Source organism: Hyaena hyaena, unplaced genomic scaffold (genome assembly GCF_003009895.1).
Source record: "Hyaena hyaena isolate Hyena2069 unplaced genomic scaffold, ASM300989v1 scaffold_99, whole genome shotgun sequence".
Classification (NCBI taxonomy): Eukaryota; Metazoa; Chordata; class Mammalia; order Carnivora; family Hyaenidae; genus Hyaena; species Hyaena hyaena.
Window position 1 is genome coordinate 3,821,367 of NW_024080731.1, and position 17,315 is coordinate 3,838,681.

Below are 17,315 nucleotides of genomic sequence, written 5' to 3' on the forward strand. Positions count from 1 at the left end.
TACCCCAGTGCCTCATGTTATGTTCATTATTATTTAAGAAATTAAACTCCTACTCACTCTCTCCTGGCCCAAAGCACCAGGAATCATGCCACATGCCATGCACTGTATTTAAGAGGCTTGTAACATATTCTTACCTTTCCACAGAGCTTTGTCAAGTCACACCTCCCTGAAGCCTTATTTACAGTGGCAGTATATGGTGGTCTCTCCTACCTGTAGCTTTTACTACCTATTTCACTCCTTTGACACTCAGCAACTGTTTCTCTGCACCTTGCTGCTTTGTCAAAGGTATGTTCCCGCTCTTCAATTATGCTTTTCAGCTACTTCGGAACCAGGATCGTGTTTGCAAACATAATTCAGCACAATCATTTTTCATAATAGATATTTAATACATGTCTGCTTAAATGATATCTCAAACTAAATACAAATTAGTTTATTCCATTTGGGTAAAGCACAAAAAGTCCAAAGCATTTTTTTTTTTTTTTAGAAATAAGACAGTGATTATTGTTTAGAATAAAAGTAATAATTGTATTTTAACAAGAAGGGGGCTATAAGAGTGTTGATTTTTAGTGTGTTTGGTTTGTAAAAACTTTGACTTCTCTAGATATGTACAATTTTCTGTATATATAATATAAAAGTTAAAATTGTTTAAAAAAGATAGCATCCTATATTTATTATCAAATTTATTTTACAACACATTCATCAGTGTAAAATAGAAAAATGGGTAATATGTAAGTTTCCATTATACCTTGTCATGTAAGGATTCTTCTAGATTCTTTCTGAAAGTTTCTGATTCTTGAATTAAAACATTCTAAAGAAAAGAAAAGAAATAATTAACTAAAGAGAAAATAATTAAATATGTAGGTTAATGTTTCTTTGCTCAAGAATCTTCTTTGACTCCTTCTCTTTGATTCCTTCTTTGGTACATCTATTTCTTGGTTTCCATGGAAACCACATTTAAATAGAGTCTTTAAACATAATACCTTAACATTTAGAAAAATACATAATTTAAATGGGAAATGTTATTTTGTAATACTTGGATTGACAAATGGAATAAATATTATCTTCTAAGTTACTTATATTTTCCTCTTCCCAGTGTTTTAAAATTTGAAATGACTAGGTTACTTTTAAAATGAGAAAATGTGAGTAATTAACTATATATTAGCCAAAGATGTTATAGATAAAGTATTCAGCTGAACTCATTTTTATCATCTGAGGAAAAAATAAATTATCGAATCGAATTTATTGAAAGTTTAATTTCTGGATTTCTATTTCAAATCCAGAAAAAATAATTTCCAATAAAGGTTAAATCATTAGGGAATATAAATGAAATTTTAGTTATTTACAAAAGTGTTACATTTCATGACATGGAGAAGTAAGTTGCATCATAGGTATTTTTTTAAAAATTTTGTCATGAAGCTATTACTGTTGTAAAAGCTTTATACCTTTTTATATTACTACAAAGCATGATTTTAAAAAATGCACTTTTCCAAATTTAATTTTAGTAAAACTAAACTAAGACTGTAGTGATTGGTAAAATGGCCATGCATTTGGAGTTGAACCGGAATAAGGCATGCCTTATCTCTGTAATGTAAAGTAGTCAGTTTACTTTAACAATTTCATGGGAGTATTTTTTTCTATTTTGGTTCAGTGTCTGGATCAGGGGGAAATGTCTAGTTTAAGTAGTGACTGGCATTCATTCTCAATTTCCAAACTGATTTGTTGGCCTGGTTTTAGCGTCTACCTTTGTTTCTATTCTGAAATTGGCAACCAGCTCATTAACTCGTTCTGGTATGGTCATTGCCATAAGACACATAGCATTGTGAATGATTTTGCACACTGTAAAGAAACAATTTTCTGGAATCGATGCAGCTGAAATTATTGTATTCCTAAACTCTATAGTAGGATTAATACTAGTCCTATTGGTGATATAAACTCACTCACTCATTTTGGCTTTCAGACTAGGAGTAGATTTACTTACTTGAAATATTTGAATAGTTCAATGCAAGACATCACCAAAATATCCATTTTTGTCTTTTGTCTCATTGCTCTTTTTTTTTGCACACCAGGTAAAGAATAACTAAATATTTTCATCACAAAATATATTTTAATACATTTATCTATATCATCATGATAATATGCAAGATTTATATACCATGCAGCACTTTTCCTCATTTAAAAATATATATTACACATTTTTACAGAAACTACTTTTTAACTTCTAAGACTATGTCATATGTGGTTAAGGAAAATAAGTGGATCATCTGACCAATACTATAATCAGAGCAGGGCATAAAACAACCATGCTCATAAGAACATTGATAAATGTTCATGTGATTCTACTCTTCTGTTACTTTACCTTTTCCTCTAGAGCAGCCATTCTTTCCTTTAAATGTAGTTGTAAGCGTTCATTGGATTCAGTGAGAAGTCTGTCCACAGTATCAGATAATCTTTTGTTGTGTTCCTCATTCATTTTCTCTCTTTGCCTAGCCTTATATTCAAGAAAAAATAAATAAACTTGAGATAACAATCATTTAAAAAGTATTCAGGTTTGTTTTTATATTTTTCTAGTTTTAAAATTGGATTTCATTTTATGTCTGGTGTGTTTAAGTTGGCAGAAACTTTTTTTTTCCTTTAAAATGCACAGAGCATATTCATAAGATTCTAAATATAACCTCATCAAGAAAGACATTCATTTCTTACATGCCCATAGACTGATGATGGAGGGGAGTAGTTCTTAATATACATACTCTTTGAAGTTCTTGATTTTTCTCTTCAAGTTGACCTTCTAGATGTCTCATGCGTTCTTCAATGTTTCCATGTCTCTCTTCAGCCTGTTAAGAAATATGAAAAATGTACCTGACATGTAAGATTTGATTAATACTTTACCTCTAAATAAATTGAAATAAAATGTAAAGCAAGCTACTACCAACTGCAAATGTAACTTTCAAAAAATAAACTTTTTTTAAACAGGCAGCTGAACAGCATTGCTTGAAATGTGTCAGCTACAAAGGCCTGTTACATCCAAGCATCAGCAAAACATTGGACTTATTTATGAGCAATGAAATCAGCCAAATGTAACATGCAGACTGTGCATGGTTTGAACACAAACCTGCCATTGTCCAATCTTAAGCTCCTGAAGCACTGAACTGCACAGATGGTTGATTATCAATAAATAAAAATAACATAATTTTTATAAATGAAAAGAAAAACTTAGATGGATTCTATTTAGCAATAGAAAGTAAAGTCCAGTAGGACTACCTTCCTACGTATGGAGATCATTTCTTGTAGTTTAGCTTCCATAACATATTGATAATCATCAGATGAGGTAGAAGAGGTTGGATCAGACTAACAAGTCAAGGAAAAGGAGAGGGACAAAATTGAAAAATCAGAACTAAAGACACTGACACTGAACAGAACATAGCACAGAATGCTTAAAAGAAAAATGTGACAGCAAATTTAATACTTTAATAGACAGAATTTTACATGGAAAAAACTACACTGATATCTGGTGAACACGATGCAGTCAATGGTTATAAATGAAAAACAATGATATGCCCAAATAAAAAGCTACCAACCTAAGGTATGGAAGGTTAGTGACGGCTGGCGATGAAAGACTACTACAGAATGAATTAAAGCAACTCTGAAAGAGTCATGTAATAATTGGAATTATGGGAAACCAAACACTAGAATATGTCTCTGATAGATTGTTAAAAGTTTTGTATTTTGGCTTGTTTGTTTATCATATTACTTAAAAGTAAGGCAAACGGTGGGTCTCAACGTTGAGGTGTATGCTAAGACAATGACCCAGGTGAAATAAATTTGGAAAAACATTTATTACAAACCTAACACTGTAGAAATCAAGTAAAATCTAAGCCACAGGATTAATTATTATGGGTATTCTCCAATTCAAGCAGGATTGAGTTTCCTCAGCAACAGTGACAAGCTTACAAAATGACTTCTGGTCCTTGAAAACACAGTGTGACTATAGGTTTAGTGCCTTGGCACCTCTTCTCAGATGTAGTCTTTATTTGAGATTTTAAATAAAAGTGATTAGAAGTCCTCAAATTATCAAAGTGACAATATTTTGTGAGGACAAGATTATTTATTTACGATGTCTCCTGAATGACACTAGGAACCACTCAGAAACTGTTTCTACACTGATTTGTTGCTATGGAAACAAAATAGTGCCCTAAAGTGAGCAGGCAGCATGGTGCCTTTGTCAGCTAATATTTGCCCGGTGCCAGGGTTAGTTACATGTCTTGGAGGTGACTGTCAGGTTATCACAAGACACAGAGTGTTAACACATGTGACATTGCTGATAGCTGAATCATATTAGTATGATAGGCACAGATTACATGTAAAGTTAAATCAACATTTTAATTATAATTACAAGTATTTATAACATCAAAATTATCGTATGTCAGATCTATAAGATTTAACTCCAGAGCATTTTCTATTACATACTATTAGTTTATTCTAAAACAATGAAACTTACTTTATGCAAATATAGGACTATATATAAATATGTCATGCAGTACCTATAAAGAAATAGTAGCCTATTCATGTATTGGCTCACATACATATGTACTATTTTACGCAACAAATTCCAACTAATCTATAACATAAATATTTAACATTTAACTTGTGTACTTATATAGATTATAACTCAATATTTACATTTGTAAGATTTTCCTTTTGATATTCTTGTTTCATAAATGGGGAAAATAATATAACAAATAATTTCTCTCCCCAAATTTCCAAGCAGAAGAAACACAGAAAGCTATCATAGTTCCCAAATGCCACAAAATGGTTTTCTAGTATCACTTAAAACCTAGAATTCAAATAAGAATATAGTAAATGGGTCAAAATGCTGTTGAAATAATATCATCAAAATTCATTAAGGTATCTGTAATCTCTCAAAAGTACATTTTAACACACAGTTGGTGGTATAAAAATTAATCAGGTGATTGATTCAAGGTAGTCAAAGCATGAACATTTCAATTTCCAAAACTGCCTCTTCAAAAACACAAGCCCAGTAGGCTTTCCAAAGGTCCTCAAAACTTATACCTCTTTCCATCTTAACTATCAAAAACATACCAAACATTGTGAAAATTCACTTCAAAGACTGAGCAAGAATTCTATCAAGTTTAAATTCCTTTGTTATTGTTGATATGTTTTATTGGTACTAAAAATGAATGAAATACCTATGGAATGCAATACGAATTATGTCCTTGCTGAGGGAATATGCATTTTAATTAGAGAAGTAAACATCATATCATAAAACTGGGATCCCAAAGTCTTTATTGGTTAATTATGTGTATACTTGCCATAGCCAAATTTTAACTTTTATCCATAGCCATGAATTAATACTTCTGAGTTTCTAAGGCCTTAAATGAGCTTTCCCTACCTACCCCCCCAAACACACACATGCACACATTCACATACACACATTATCAACCAAAGAATAAATTCAGACATCGTTTCTAAACAAACACTGGGATCAATTTCTACTACTATTGATTTATGTTCATCTTAGCCTTATGAAGACTGTAGTTTAAGTAATTAGTGTAAATACAAAAGTCACACAAAAACAATCTATTTTTGTACTCCTTGATGGGATATAGGGCTTATCTTGGCTTCACTCTTTAATGTGACAGAAAGAAATTTCAAATGAGCTAATGTTCAGAGGAAATTATAGGGAGAATTGGCTTTGAGAAAAACATGAGTAGATTTGGAAATGGAGAAGAAATAAAAGTCAAAGAGGGGAAGGGCAAAAAGAAGAAAGCAATAGGTAGCAGATAATAAAAGCAGAAAAAAATACAAAGGCAAAATAAAGTGTCTGAAGCATTATTTAGAATGCCGCTGATAATACAGGATAAGGAAGCCTAGGTTTAAGCTAAGCAGAAATCTTTTTACTTTAGTATCAAAAATAATAAGATGTAGAAAAAGATTATGATGATCAGTAACAGTGAGATATTGAAAACTAAATGAAAGTGAAAAAAAAAAAAACTGGTTCTAGAGATAGTCCCTAAAGGTGTGTGAACAGAGAAGAAAAAGTACAAGATCATTGTAGCCATAAAACTTGGGAAAACAAATGAAAGAACATCTTCAAATGTTATAAAAATGTTACAAGCATTGGGAGTGTGTTGAGGATAAAACCTCTTCTCTAGACAAGTGGGTATTAAATGGCAATAATCTAGAAACTCTAGTTGAAATAATGGTGTTGATATAAAGTCAGTCTGAAGAGAAAGCAGTAAAAAAGAGAAGCACAGTGAATTCTAGCATTTTTAACACTTAAGAAGGGTAAAACTCTACCAAAAAAGGAGGAAATCAAAAGAATTCAGAGGAAGTGAAATTTTAGCAATATATTATTAGTTAGAAATAAACTGAGGAAATTATTTTGGATACATGAATGAGTTTATGTATCAAAAATAAATAACTAAGAGCCCCAGGGGAAAAAAATGAGGGGAAAAAAGATAAGACACCTATTTCAAGCTTTTTTTTTATATTCTAAATTAAGGATGCTTAGGAATATATACTTTGTAGCCTCATAAACCAAGTATTATATTTTAAAGTATGTTTTGTCCTCAGTCCATCAGAGGTTAATTAGGAGCAATTATTTGGTGAATTTTAAATTATATTACTTCGGGAGAGATTCCAAACTTTTTGTATTTTACTCAGGATAGTATTGATGGTTATTTTACAATAGAATTTTACAAAATTATTTTTATTATTTAGCCACTCACTTAAAGCTCCTGAAAATAGTTCAATTCAATAACTCCTTATATAAGTTCATGTTCTTCAAATGAAGAGCCTTAGTGTGTGTGTGTGTGTACACACACATATATATCCTTATCCATATTTGAGTAATTTAAAATATGCTTGCAAAAAAAGTAGAAAACTACTACTACAGTTGCACATTTTTATATAATTTAGAGAATATTTCTCAAATTAAATGATAAATTTATCTTTATTTTAGAAAGTACACATTTCTAAAATTGCCAGAAGGGTTTATGGTATATCTATGACTATAGAAGGATCCAGATTGTGACATTATCCTAATCACACTAATGTTTTATTCAGCTAGTTATTCCAATACTCTGCAGGCAAGCAACTATTCCAATACATTTTACCCTTCTCTACTTTGCAAATATTTGTCTTTTTACTACCCGACTAATTATCCTATTTTAACCAATAGGCATCAGTCTACTGTTCCTCTTTAATTATTTACTTTTTTTGGGAAAGCAAATGTGTGTGCCTTTTATATTGCCACATCAACTGTTTTGGATAATCCCTAATGCCAGAATTTGTAACTTGTAGTTCACATATCTATCTTACCCATTTTTTAGGGTGCATGGAAACCATAGCACTGAGCAATGGCTGCATGAACATCTAAAATATTTGTACATTTTTGAGCTGATATTAAAAGTAAAACATGCTTTTAGAGAGCAAATTTGAACTTTTATTGTAGTGACACATACACTTTGAATGCTCTAAAGCACTGTCATTTCCATTTGACTGTGAATGATAAGAACAGTCATTTTTAACTTTATAATGGTTGCAAAATTCTAAAGTATGCAGATAATTGCAGAATTTGACAGCCATAACAAGATAGATAATTTTGAACATTTTTGAGATTATTACTGAATTTAAATGGTTCAGAAGAAATTATAACAATTAAAACCTCTTTATACTTAGTAACTTTCGAATAGAGTTGAGTCTATTAAGTTATTCTAACTTATCTATATATGTATTAATTTTCATCATTATTTGTTTCCATTCAGTGATTATTCTAATGTACAAATATTATCATGGAAAATTAACCAACAGGATATAAAATTTTGTTTTTTGCTACTGTTTAAACAGGCAAAGGTATCAAATCACATTCATAACTAAATCATTCATATCATCATAAACAAGATCTATAATACGAAAAACTCATCTAAGTAACAAACCAATATAATAAAGACAAAATAAACTTAAATTTCTAAAACCTAAAGAAAATCTATAGATTCCATGTAGATCACTAGTCATTTCTATAAGTATATCTAGACTGACTAATTGTTTCATGGCATTACCTTTGTCAGAGCTGCAATCCTCTGAGCCAGTTCAGCCTCTACTTCGGGCAAGGTCTCAGCTTTCCTCATAGTCTGCTGCAACTTTTGCTCAGCCAGCTCAAGACGCTCTTGTAACTGTCTGTTCTTCTCTTCCATCTGAAATAGGGATGGAAAAAGAGACACTTAAAGAGTCACAGTAAGGATAACAAACACCAGTCGCTAGGGTTTCTGCCATTATTCTAGATTTAAAATCAGCCAATAATACCACACTTACTGTGCAAAGAGAGGATTGCATTCATGTTTTCAAATATTACTTACTCACATTCCTTAATAACAATTAGCACATTAAAAAAATAGCTCTTACCAATGGCAGCAAAAAGAAATAAAAGTTACTAGTGAGTATAAATGTGGACAAATGGAATATAACTCAATACTAAGACTTCAGACATACCATGATAGCATAATATTGAAAATTATAGTATTAACTGGAGTGAGAGAGGTAATGAAGCACAATGATTAAGAGCCCAGGCTCTAGAAATGGGGTTGAGAAAACTTTTTTTTTCTCTGAAAGGACAGATAATAAATATTTCAGACTTTGTGTATCATTTAATCTCTGTTCCAACTATTCAATTCTGCTGCTGTAGCACAAAAGCAGTCATAAAAGATGATTAAATAAACAAGTATGGCTATGTTTCAATAAAACTTTATTTATTATTTATAAAACAGAGCTATAGTTTTGGTACATGGGCCATAGTTTGTCCCCTCCTGCTCTGGAGCCAAATAGACTTAGGCTTCCATTAATAACTGGCATTTATCAGATGTGTGACATTGGTAAAGTTTTTATGTCTGTGAACCTTAGTGCCTTGACATAATTGTGCTTACTTCATAGGTGGTGGTTAGATTTAAGTGAGGCAATACATGATAACTGCTTAGCAGAGTCTGGTTCATGTCTAGACCCAAAGTAACTATTTTCATTATTATTAAGGCAAAATTGTAAATTACATGCTGGAAATCACATCTGTTTTGTCAGTTTCATTCTAATTTTAGAGAACAGTTGAATGCCAAGTAATCCTGCATTTTATTTACTCTGTATTTTGTGAGAATGGTGAGAGAACACATGGACCAGAACAAAACCAAGACACAGATACTCAACCTGCCGTAGGATGGCCTCTTTATTTGCTAACTCATTTTCTAATTTATCATTCATGTCATGTATGGAGGTAGATTCTCTCTGAGCACTGAGGTAACGTTTCTCAAGGGTTGTGATTCTTTCTTCCATATCTTCCTTCTGTGCCATGGCCTACAATTAAAATAATAAATAAATTAACATCAGATTTTCAGATAGTTTGATGTATTGTCTTGTTATTTAAATAAAATAGTGAGGTATAAAGCTATTGTTTTCTTGAAGTAATATTCATTTCTTGCTTTTCGTGGAAGGTATGCAAAATTTCATGTGAATTTTCCCAAGTTATCTGTCAGAATTCTTCTTCCATCTCGGATTACCAAAAAGTTTCTCTCTCTGAGAACGCAGTGGAGTACATGAAACTGCCTACTGTAGAACCGGCATTAGAAAAATAGTGGCAGATAAATTAGCTCATTATACAGTAGAGATAAGTACAATTATGCGTATAGTTGTAAACCATAAAATCGGTAAAATGGTGGCTACCGTTCCAAACTGCAAAGCAACCTTCAAATATGGATAACCAATATCATCAGTATCCTCATCTTCATATATAAGTAAGAGTAACTCAGTGGCTAAAAAAGGAGGTCAGAGACGCCTGCGTGGCTCAGTAGGTTGAATGTACGACTTCAGCTCAGGTTACAATCTCATGGTTAGGAGTTCGAGCCCATATCAGCTTGCTGTTGTTAGCGAAGAGACCGCTTCGGATCCTCTGTCCCCTCCTCCTCTGCTCCTTCCCTGCTCATGCTCTCTCTCTCAAAAATGAATAAACATTTGTAAAAAAAAAAGAAAAAAAAAAAAAAAAAGAAGGCCCCAGAAAAGTACATTAGAGTCATATTCACAAATGAATTGACCAACTGACTTTGGAACTTAACCATTTTCCTTCTTACATATATTCCAATTAAAAAAAGAATTTAGAGAACTCAATGAACACACAACTCTAGGGAAAAACCAGCTATTAGTGCAAATGGAATAACCATGTCATTAATAATGTTCTTAACTATATTTTTTTAGTTTTTATTAAACATTTTTTAACAGACAGTGCAAGCAGGGAAGGGGCAGAGAGAAGGGGAGACCCAGAATGTGAAGCAGGTTCCAGGCTCTGAGCTGTCAACACAGAGCCTGATGCAGAGCTCGAATCCATGAACAGTGAGATCATGACCTGAGCCAAAGTCGGATGCTTAACTGACCAAGCCACCCAGGTGCCCCACTCAACTATAATTTTTAAACCATCTAATTCATAGATAATTTGGTGATGATTTTGTCTTCCTAACAGCTTCCACGAACATTTATTAGTAGGTGGATAACCTACTTTTTAAAAAAAGTTATTAAGAAAAGTCAGCAGTGGAAGCAAGGCTCGTGGGCCTGCTGTGGTTTCCTGATAATGTGGGAAGCTCCTTTGCATAAGGAGCCCAAAATTGACATGGTGGTGGTGGTTCCCATATGTTACTTTCCAATTACTTTGATTAGTGTTCCTAATTAGTCCTTCTGGTCCTCTCCTTCAGGATCTGGAGCCAGTCTTGCCACATGCACAGAGCAGATACATTTGCTTCCATTTTTCCAAAAGAAATATTAGAAACCCTTATATGGATAGTCCTTCAATGTCCCGATTTTCCCTCATCACCACCTGGAAATAACCATATGCACAGATCTTTAACCTCTAGCTTTTAGTTTTAGATCAAGTGTTCACTTTCTCTCAAAGTTTTAATCATTATCTGTGCTCTAGACTGTATGCCTTTTCTGCTTTAGGGACCTTGATCACTTTTCTGTCCTGGATTTTCAAGATGATAGCAAAAGTAAATCCTACAACTACAGCTAAAACAATGAAGCAGGCTTACAAATAAGCTTGTACAGATCAGGCTTGGAGAGAAGAGGAAAAAGGAATGATTTAAAGAAAATAAGAATAAGAATTACAAAGTATCTGCTTGATCACTGACTGTAACTGAATTGAAATTATGAAATTTTACTAGTCTGGTGGAGTGGCCGGAAAGATACACCATAGTTTTAAAAACAAGTAAGGAAATAAACGTATCAAGTAATTAATACAATCCTGGAAAAACAAAAAGCTGTACAACAAAACGAATGCTATCATAGGAAACTACTACTTGGATCAGTTGTGGAAATTATTTACGCAGCCATAATAATGGTGACACTAAATGTGATTTGGGGGTAATTATAGTGGAAGGATGGGCGAAAGAGAAAAAGAGGGAATAAGAAAGCTAAAATCCACTGGGTGTCTGGGTGACTCAGTTGGTTAAGTATCTGACTCTTGATTTCGGCTCAGGTTATGATTTCAAGGTTCGTGAGTTTGAGCCCCCATCAGGCTCTGCACTGGCAGTGCGGAGCCTGCTGAGATTCTCCCTCTTTCTCTGCCCCCCCCCCCACACTCTCTCTGTCTCTCTCAAAATAAATAAGTAAACCTAAAAAAACTAAAATCCTCATATAATAGCAAGGCATTGATTCAATAAGAGTGCAAATAGAACAACAGCTAAAGGATTGAAGTTAAGAATCTCAGGCAAGTAAGATGGAAAGTAAGTAGGCACTTTGTGTGTGTGTGTGTGTGTGTGCGCTCGCGCACATGTGCATGTGTTTAGATTCATACCCTCTTGATATTATTTGTCTTTGAAAAATTATGTATGTGCAAAAATTAAAAGCAATTAAAAAACAGCATTTCTACCATGAAACCCCTTATGTCCTTAGTCCCCTTGCCTAATCAAATCAGCTTTTCTTAGAATCATCCTTGAAATCTTCACCATAACTCCCCACTTGATAATCTAACCCAGATCTTGCTCCTGGTCTTTCTCCTGCTTCCTTACCCTCTACGCTACTAACCAAGAGGTAATACTAAATGCCAGTCTGATTGTACTGCTTCTTGGCCTAAATACCTTAATATGTTCCCCTCCATCTTCAGTGAAAATCTGAGCGACAAAGCCTAGAAAACAAGTAGTTTCATGACCTGACACTTCTATCTCTATGTACTGGGATAAATGGTGGACCTCCCCACCCAACTACCACCCCCCCCAAAAAAAACCAAAAAACAAACAAACAAAAAAACACACAGAAACAAACAAACAAACAAAACCTAAAAAAAACCACCACATTCATGTCCACCTGGGACCTGTAAATGTGACCTTGTTTACAAATAGGGTTCTGCAGATAGAATCAGGATGAGGTCATACAGAATTAGGGTGGACTTTAAATCCAATGACAAGTGTTCTTATAAGGAGAGGCAGATTTGAGGACATGGAGACATACAGGGGAAAAAGGCAAGGTGAAGAGAGAAACAGAGACTGTAGTTATATTGCCATCAGCCAAGAAGACCAGGATTGCCAGCAACCACCACATGCTAGAAGAGTTTGCAAAGAAGGATTCTTCACTAGAGCCTTCAGGGGGAGGAGTATGGCTCTGCTGACATCTTGACTTCAGACTTGGTGCTTCCAAAGCTGTGAAAGAATAAATGACTGTTGTTTTAAGCCACCCAGTTTGTGGCAATTTGTTCCGGGAGCCCTAAGAAACTAATGCACTTTTAGACTTCATTTGTGTCTGGAATGCATTTTTATTACCTTCTTTGCCCACCTCAATCCTATGGATCTTCAAGATTCAATTAAAGACTACTTGATCATTATGTTAATATTACAGTTCAAATGTATGGAATTCAATGAATCTACCAATTTGGCAAAAAATCACCCAGATTAATTTTTTCAACATTATCTACACATCTCTAGATTTTAGCCAACACAAATAAAAGCTACTATTTAAGAAGATTTTATTTTAAATTTTGACTTTTTCAATCTATACACAGGTTTGAAATTTTGACTTTCAATTTTATATGTTTTGGCCCAATGAGAGTAGAGTCATCTTAGAGGATTCCTTCAGAGTGCTTAAAATTGTTAAGCTGTATTTTGTTAACTTCATTTTCATATAGAACTCTGGGAATATTATGTCAATTTTTGTAGCCAAAAAAGAGAATTCTCAATCTAGCCTAGATATATACATTTCTTACAAAATTGTAATAGCAATAAGTTCAGTTCAAGACACATACATGTTTCTTGACAACATGAACAATGGAGTAGCACATACTAGCTCCAAATCCCAGTTTTTGCTACTTATTAACTCAGTTATCATGGATGAATGTTGATTAACTTTTTTATAACTCATTCTTTTCTTTTTTCTGGGTTTGTTTGTTTGCTTGTCTGTTTTGTTTTCTGTTTTTGGTTGGGATACTAATACACCATATAACATTGTTGTGATATAATATTTTAAGTGCCTGTGTAGTCTTATGTATAATAAACACTCCATAAATAATAGCTTTTTGATTATTAATTACTATTGAGCCTATAATGAACTGATCTGACTTTACGGCATACATTGCATGCAGGAGTCACTGCATATACTTTGGTACTTCATTTTTGATTCAGTGATTCATGTGGGAGATTCAATTTTTAACTGCAAGCTGTGTTGCCAAAAATAAATTTTGAATTTACAAGTTGGAGAAATATCTTTTCCCTGTGTGTCACTTGGAAATTCTAAAACAGGAAGCTTTTCTAGTCTCTGAAAATTGCTCTCTAAAGAAGGAGAAAAAGAGTGTAAAGATTCAATTATCTCTTGACCTAAAAGTTTGTGTACAAAATAGATTTTATTATATCAAACAAATATAACTCTATAGTAACTCAGACCTAGTAAACTGAAAAATAAAACTCCATGTTTCAGATAATGGAAAAGACAAAATTGATATATATTCATTTAATTACTTAGGAATTTTTGAAGAACTCTTAATAAATTGGAAAAATAAGGTGGTTTTATTCACAAAATAATATGGAATTTAAATTCTAATTATTTGCATATCTACTTTGTATAATTTTTGCATATTATTTAATAAAATATTATTAAATACCCAATTAGTAGCTTTATTTTTTTGTTTATTTATTTATTTTTTTGAGGGAGAGAGAGAAAGAGGGAGAGAGAGAGAGAGACAAGCGAGGCATAGGCAGACAGAGGGAGAGACAATCTCAAGCAGGCACTGCACTGTCAGCACAAACTGTGAGACCGTGACCTGAGCCGAAACCAAAAGTCGGACACTTAACTGACTGAGCCACCTAGTTGCCCCCCCCATTACTAGCTTTCTTAATTAAAAAGTGGAGAGCTAAGCTTGTTATAAGATTGTATTTTTTCTAATATGTGTACTATGCTTCACTTTACTCCAGCCCCCAACTACTTATAGGTCACAGTCAATTTAAGGAGCAACTAAGACAAAAGTTCAAAGAAAGTAAATTTTATCATGCGATTTCACTCATATGTGGAATTTAAGAAACAAAACAGATAAACATATGGAAAGGAGGAAAAAGAGAGAGGGAAACAAACCATAAGAGACTCTTTTTTTTTTTTTTAATGTTTATTTATCTTTGGAGAGAGAGACAGAGCGTAAGAGGGGAAGGGGTAGAAAGAGAGGGAGACACAGAATTGGATGCAGGCTCCAGGCTTTGAGCTGTCAGCACAGAGCCCAACCACAAGATCATGCCTGAGCAGAAGTGGGACGCTTAACCGACTGAGCCACACAGGCACCCCAACCATAAGAGACTCTTAATGACAGGGAACAAACTGAGGGTTGATAGAGGGAAGTAGGTGGAGGATGGGCTAAATGGATGGTGGGTTTAAGGAGGACACCTATTATGATGAGTACTGGGTATTGTGTCTAAGTGATGAATCACTGAAGTCTACTCCGGAAACCAATATTGCATTGTATGTTGACTAACAATACTTTAAATAAAAATTTGAAAAAGAAAAAAATAAAGTTTACCTTTTATAGTCATCAAAGAAAGTACATTTTAGATTAACTTATTAACAAGGAATAATGACAAAAATATATTCTGAAAGCATTAATAAAATACACTTACATAATTCATTTTAGATATATTATTCCTTACATGTAAAGCAAAATGCATTGTAGTTTTTAATTATATGGTTTCCCCTATTCTCCATTTTTTCGTTAATCAAGGAATATGTAGTGCTTATACAATACTACAATGCTATACATTAGGTAGTAAGAAGAATCACTTTTTTTTTAAAGTTTATTTATTTTGACAGAGAGAGAGAGAGTGAGCACCTGGTGGGAAGGGCAGAAAAGAAAGAGGGAGAGACAGAAGCTCAAGCAGGCTCCACACTCAACACAGAGCCTTGCATGGGGCTCCATCCCACAACCGAAAGATGACAACCTAAGCCGATATCAAGAATTGGCAGCTTAACCAACTGAGTCACCCAGGTGCCCCCACTTTTGTTCCTCCTAAAAAAAGTTTGCAACCTAGCAGATCTGTGTGTCCACAGACTATGAATACATTGTTAGTCAGGACTCTAAAATCAGAAGCTGGAGTTTTGAGTGTAAGTGATACCTTTTCAAAGTACATGATTTTCTTCTTATTGAAAGAGCACAAGATTGAGTATTTCGGTGAAGGTTATAATGAGGCTGCATTTTTTATGCTAGTGCTATCACTGATAAATAATTCTGTTTTGTTGATTTTAGAAGCTGCTCATAGTGGAAGAACACAGGTTTTGGAGCTGGGCTGATCCTGTGTCATCCTGGTGCTGGGGGGTTGGAAGGAGTGGGGTGCTCGGAGGGCAGTGCATATGCCTTTGACAAGTCACTTTACCTCACTTGAGAAAAACAGGTATAATGACAAGTGCCTTTCAGATAGGAGAGATGTAAGAAATTAAATATAATGCATTTGTAATAGTTTTCATGATTGGTCTTTAAGAATTTCCTAGCAGAAAACTAGGACCTTGTGGCAATCTGACCTTTTGGGATATATTTTATTTGGCCTTTGTGGTGTCCTTACACACACACACACACACACACACAGCACATATGATGTATAAAGTCAGGCAGTGTATACGTTTCTTGTCCAAGTCTCATTAACTCTAGCACTTCCTATGTTACACCTTTAGTGCCGAATGTGTCATACGTGTATTATTGCTTCACTGGCTCTTGAAACATCTGTTTCCAACCTCCTTTTAGAGGTGAATGATGAGAGATATTCTTTCTTCATGGATCTCTTCTAAAATATAACTACATAAAAATTTTAGATCTGATAAGAATAGTTACATTAAATTTTTAAAAATTTTTTAATTTATTTTGGAGAGAGAGAGACAGAGCATGAGCAGGGGAGGGATAGAGTGAGAGAAAAAGGGAGACAAAGAATCCAAAGCAGGCTCCAGGCTCTGAGCTGTCAGCTCATAGGGCTCGAACTCCCGAGCCATGAGATCATGACCTGAGCCGAAGTCGGACGCTCAACCAACTGAGCCACACAGGTGCCCCAAGAATAGCTGTATTTTATTTTAATATATTCTTAATTTTTAAATTTTTATTTATTTTGAAAGAGAGAGAGGGAGAGAGAGAGCATGAGCAGAGGGAGGGGCAGAGAGAGAAAGAGACAGAGAATCCAAAGCAGGCTCCAGACTGAGCTGTCAGCATAGAGACCAAAGTGGGGCTCAAACTTATATTCTATGAGATCATGACATGAGCTGAAATTGGACACTTAACTGACTGAGCCACCCTGGTGCCCCAAGAATAGCTATATTTTAAAAGAATTCCACATGAAAGCAGAATACCTTACCTATTAGAAGAGATTCCTTAAAAAAAAAAAAAAAAAGATATCTGGCATCAGATGATTGATGTTCTCCATCTGACTTAGCTTTCTGTCACCTACATCCAAGAACTATTAGAATTAAGGAATTATTTTCACATAGTCAATAAGAAAGGGGAGCTGGAGATACTATGACCCAGATACTACCTGTGACACTGCATTAGATAAACAGGACAAGAGGAGGCAAGAGAGGAGTGCTAAATGAAAGGACAATGGCTAAATTTCTGGGACTACGAGAATGAAGAAATCGGGATAAGTAAGAGCTCAAGAAATAGATTTACTAGCCAGAAATCTTAGTGTTTCTTTTTTTTTTTTTTTTTTACAAATAGTTTATTGTCAAATTAGTTTCCACATAACACTCAGTGCTCATCCCCAAAGTGCCCTCCTCCATGCCCATCCCCCCCTCCCCCCCACATCCCTCAGTCCTCAGTTTTTGTCAGC

At 34.0% G+C, this 17,315-nt stretch overlaps 1 protein-coding gene across 10 annotated transcripts in view; it reads right to left on the bottom strand.

Moving 5' to 3' along the window:
* The window catches only part of PPFIA2 (PTPRF interacting protein alpha 2), a 110,563-nt gene extending 101,210 nt beyond the window's left edge, over positions 1-9,353 (bottom strand). For 5 of the 10 annotated variants that reach the window (XM_039235560.1, XM_039235558.1, XM_039235557.1 and 2 more), the window contains exons 1-5: positions 9,211-9,324; positions 8,079-8,213; positions 2,748-2,831; positions 2,357-2,488; positions 746-808 (exon numbers count right to left, since the gene is read on the bottom strand). In XM_039235560.1, coding sequence (XP_039091491.1) covers positions 746-808; positions 2,357-2,488; positions 2,748-2,831; positions 8,079-8,213; positions 9,211-9,264 — 468 coding nt within the window. In that variant the 5' untranslated portion in view covers positions 9,265-9,324. Of the gene's footprint in view, positions 1-745; positions 809-2,356; positions 2,489-2,747; positions 2,832-3,258; positions 3,321-8,078; positions 8,214-9,210 lie in introns of those variants that run through there. The other 5 variants (XM_039235566.1, XM_039235564.1, XM_039235563.1 and 2 more) reach the window with 2 other exon arrangements.
* Between the last annotated feature and the right edge of the window lie 7,962 nt (positions 9,354-17,315).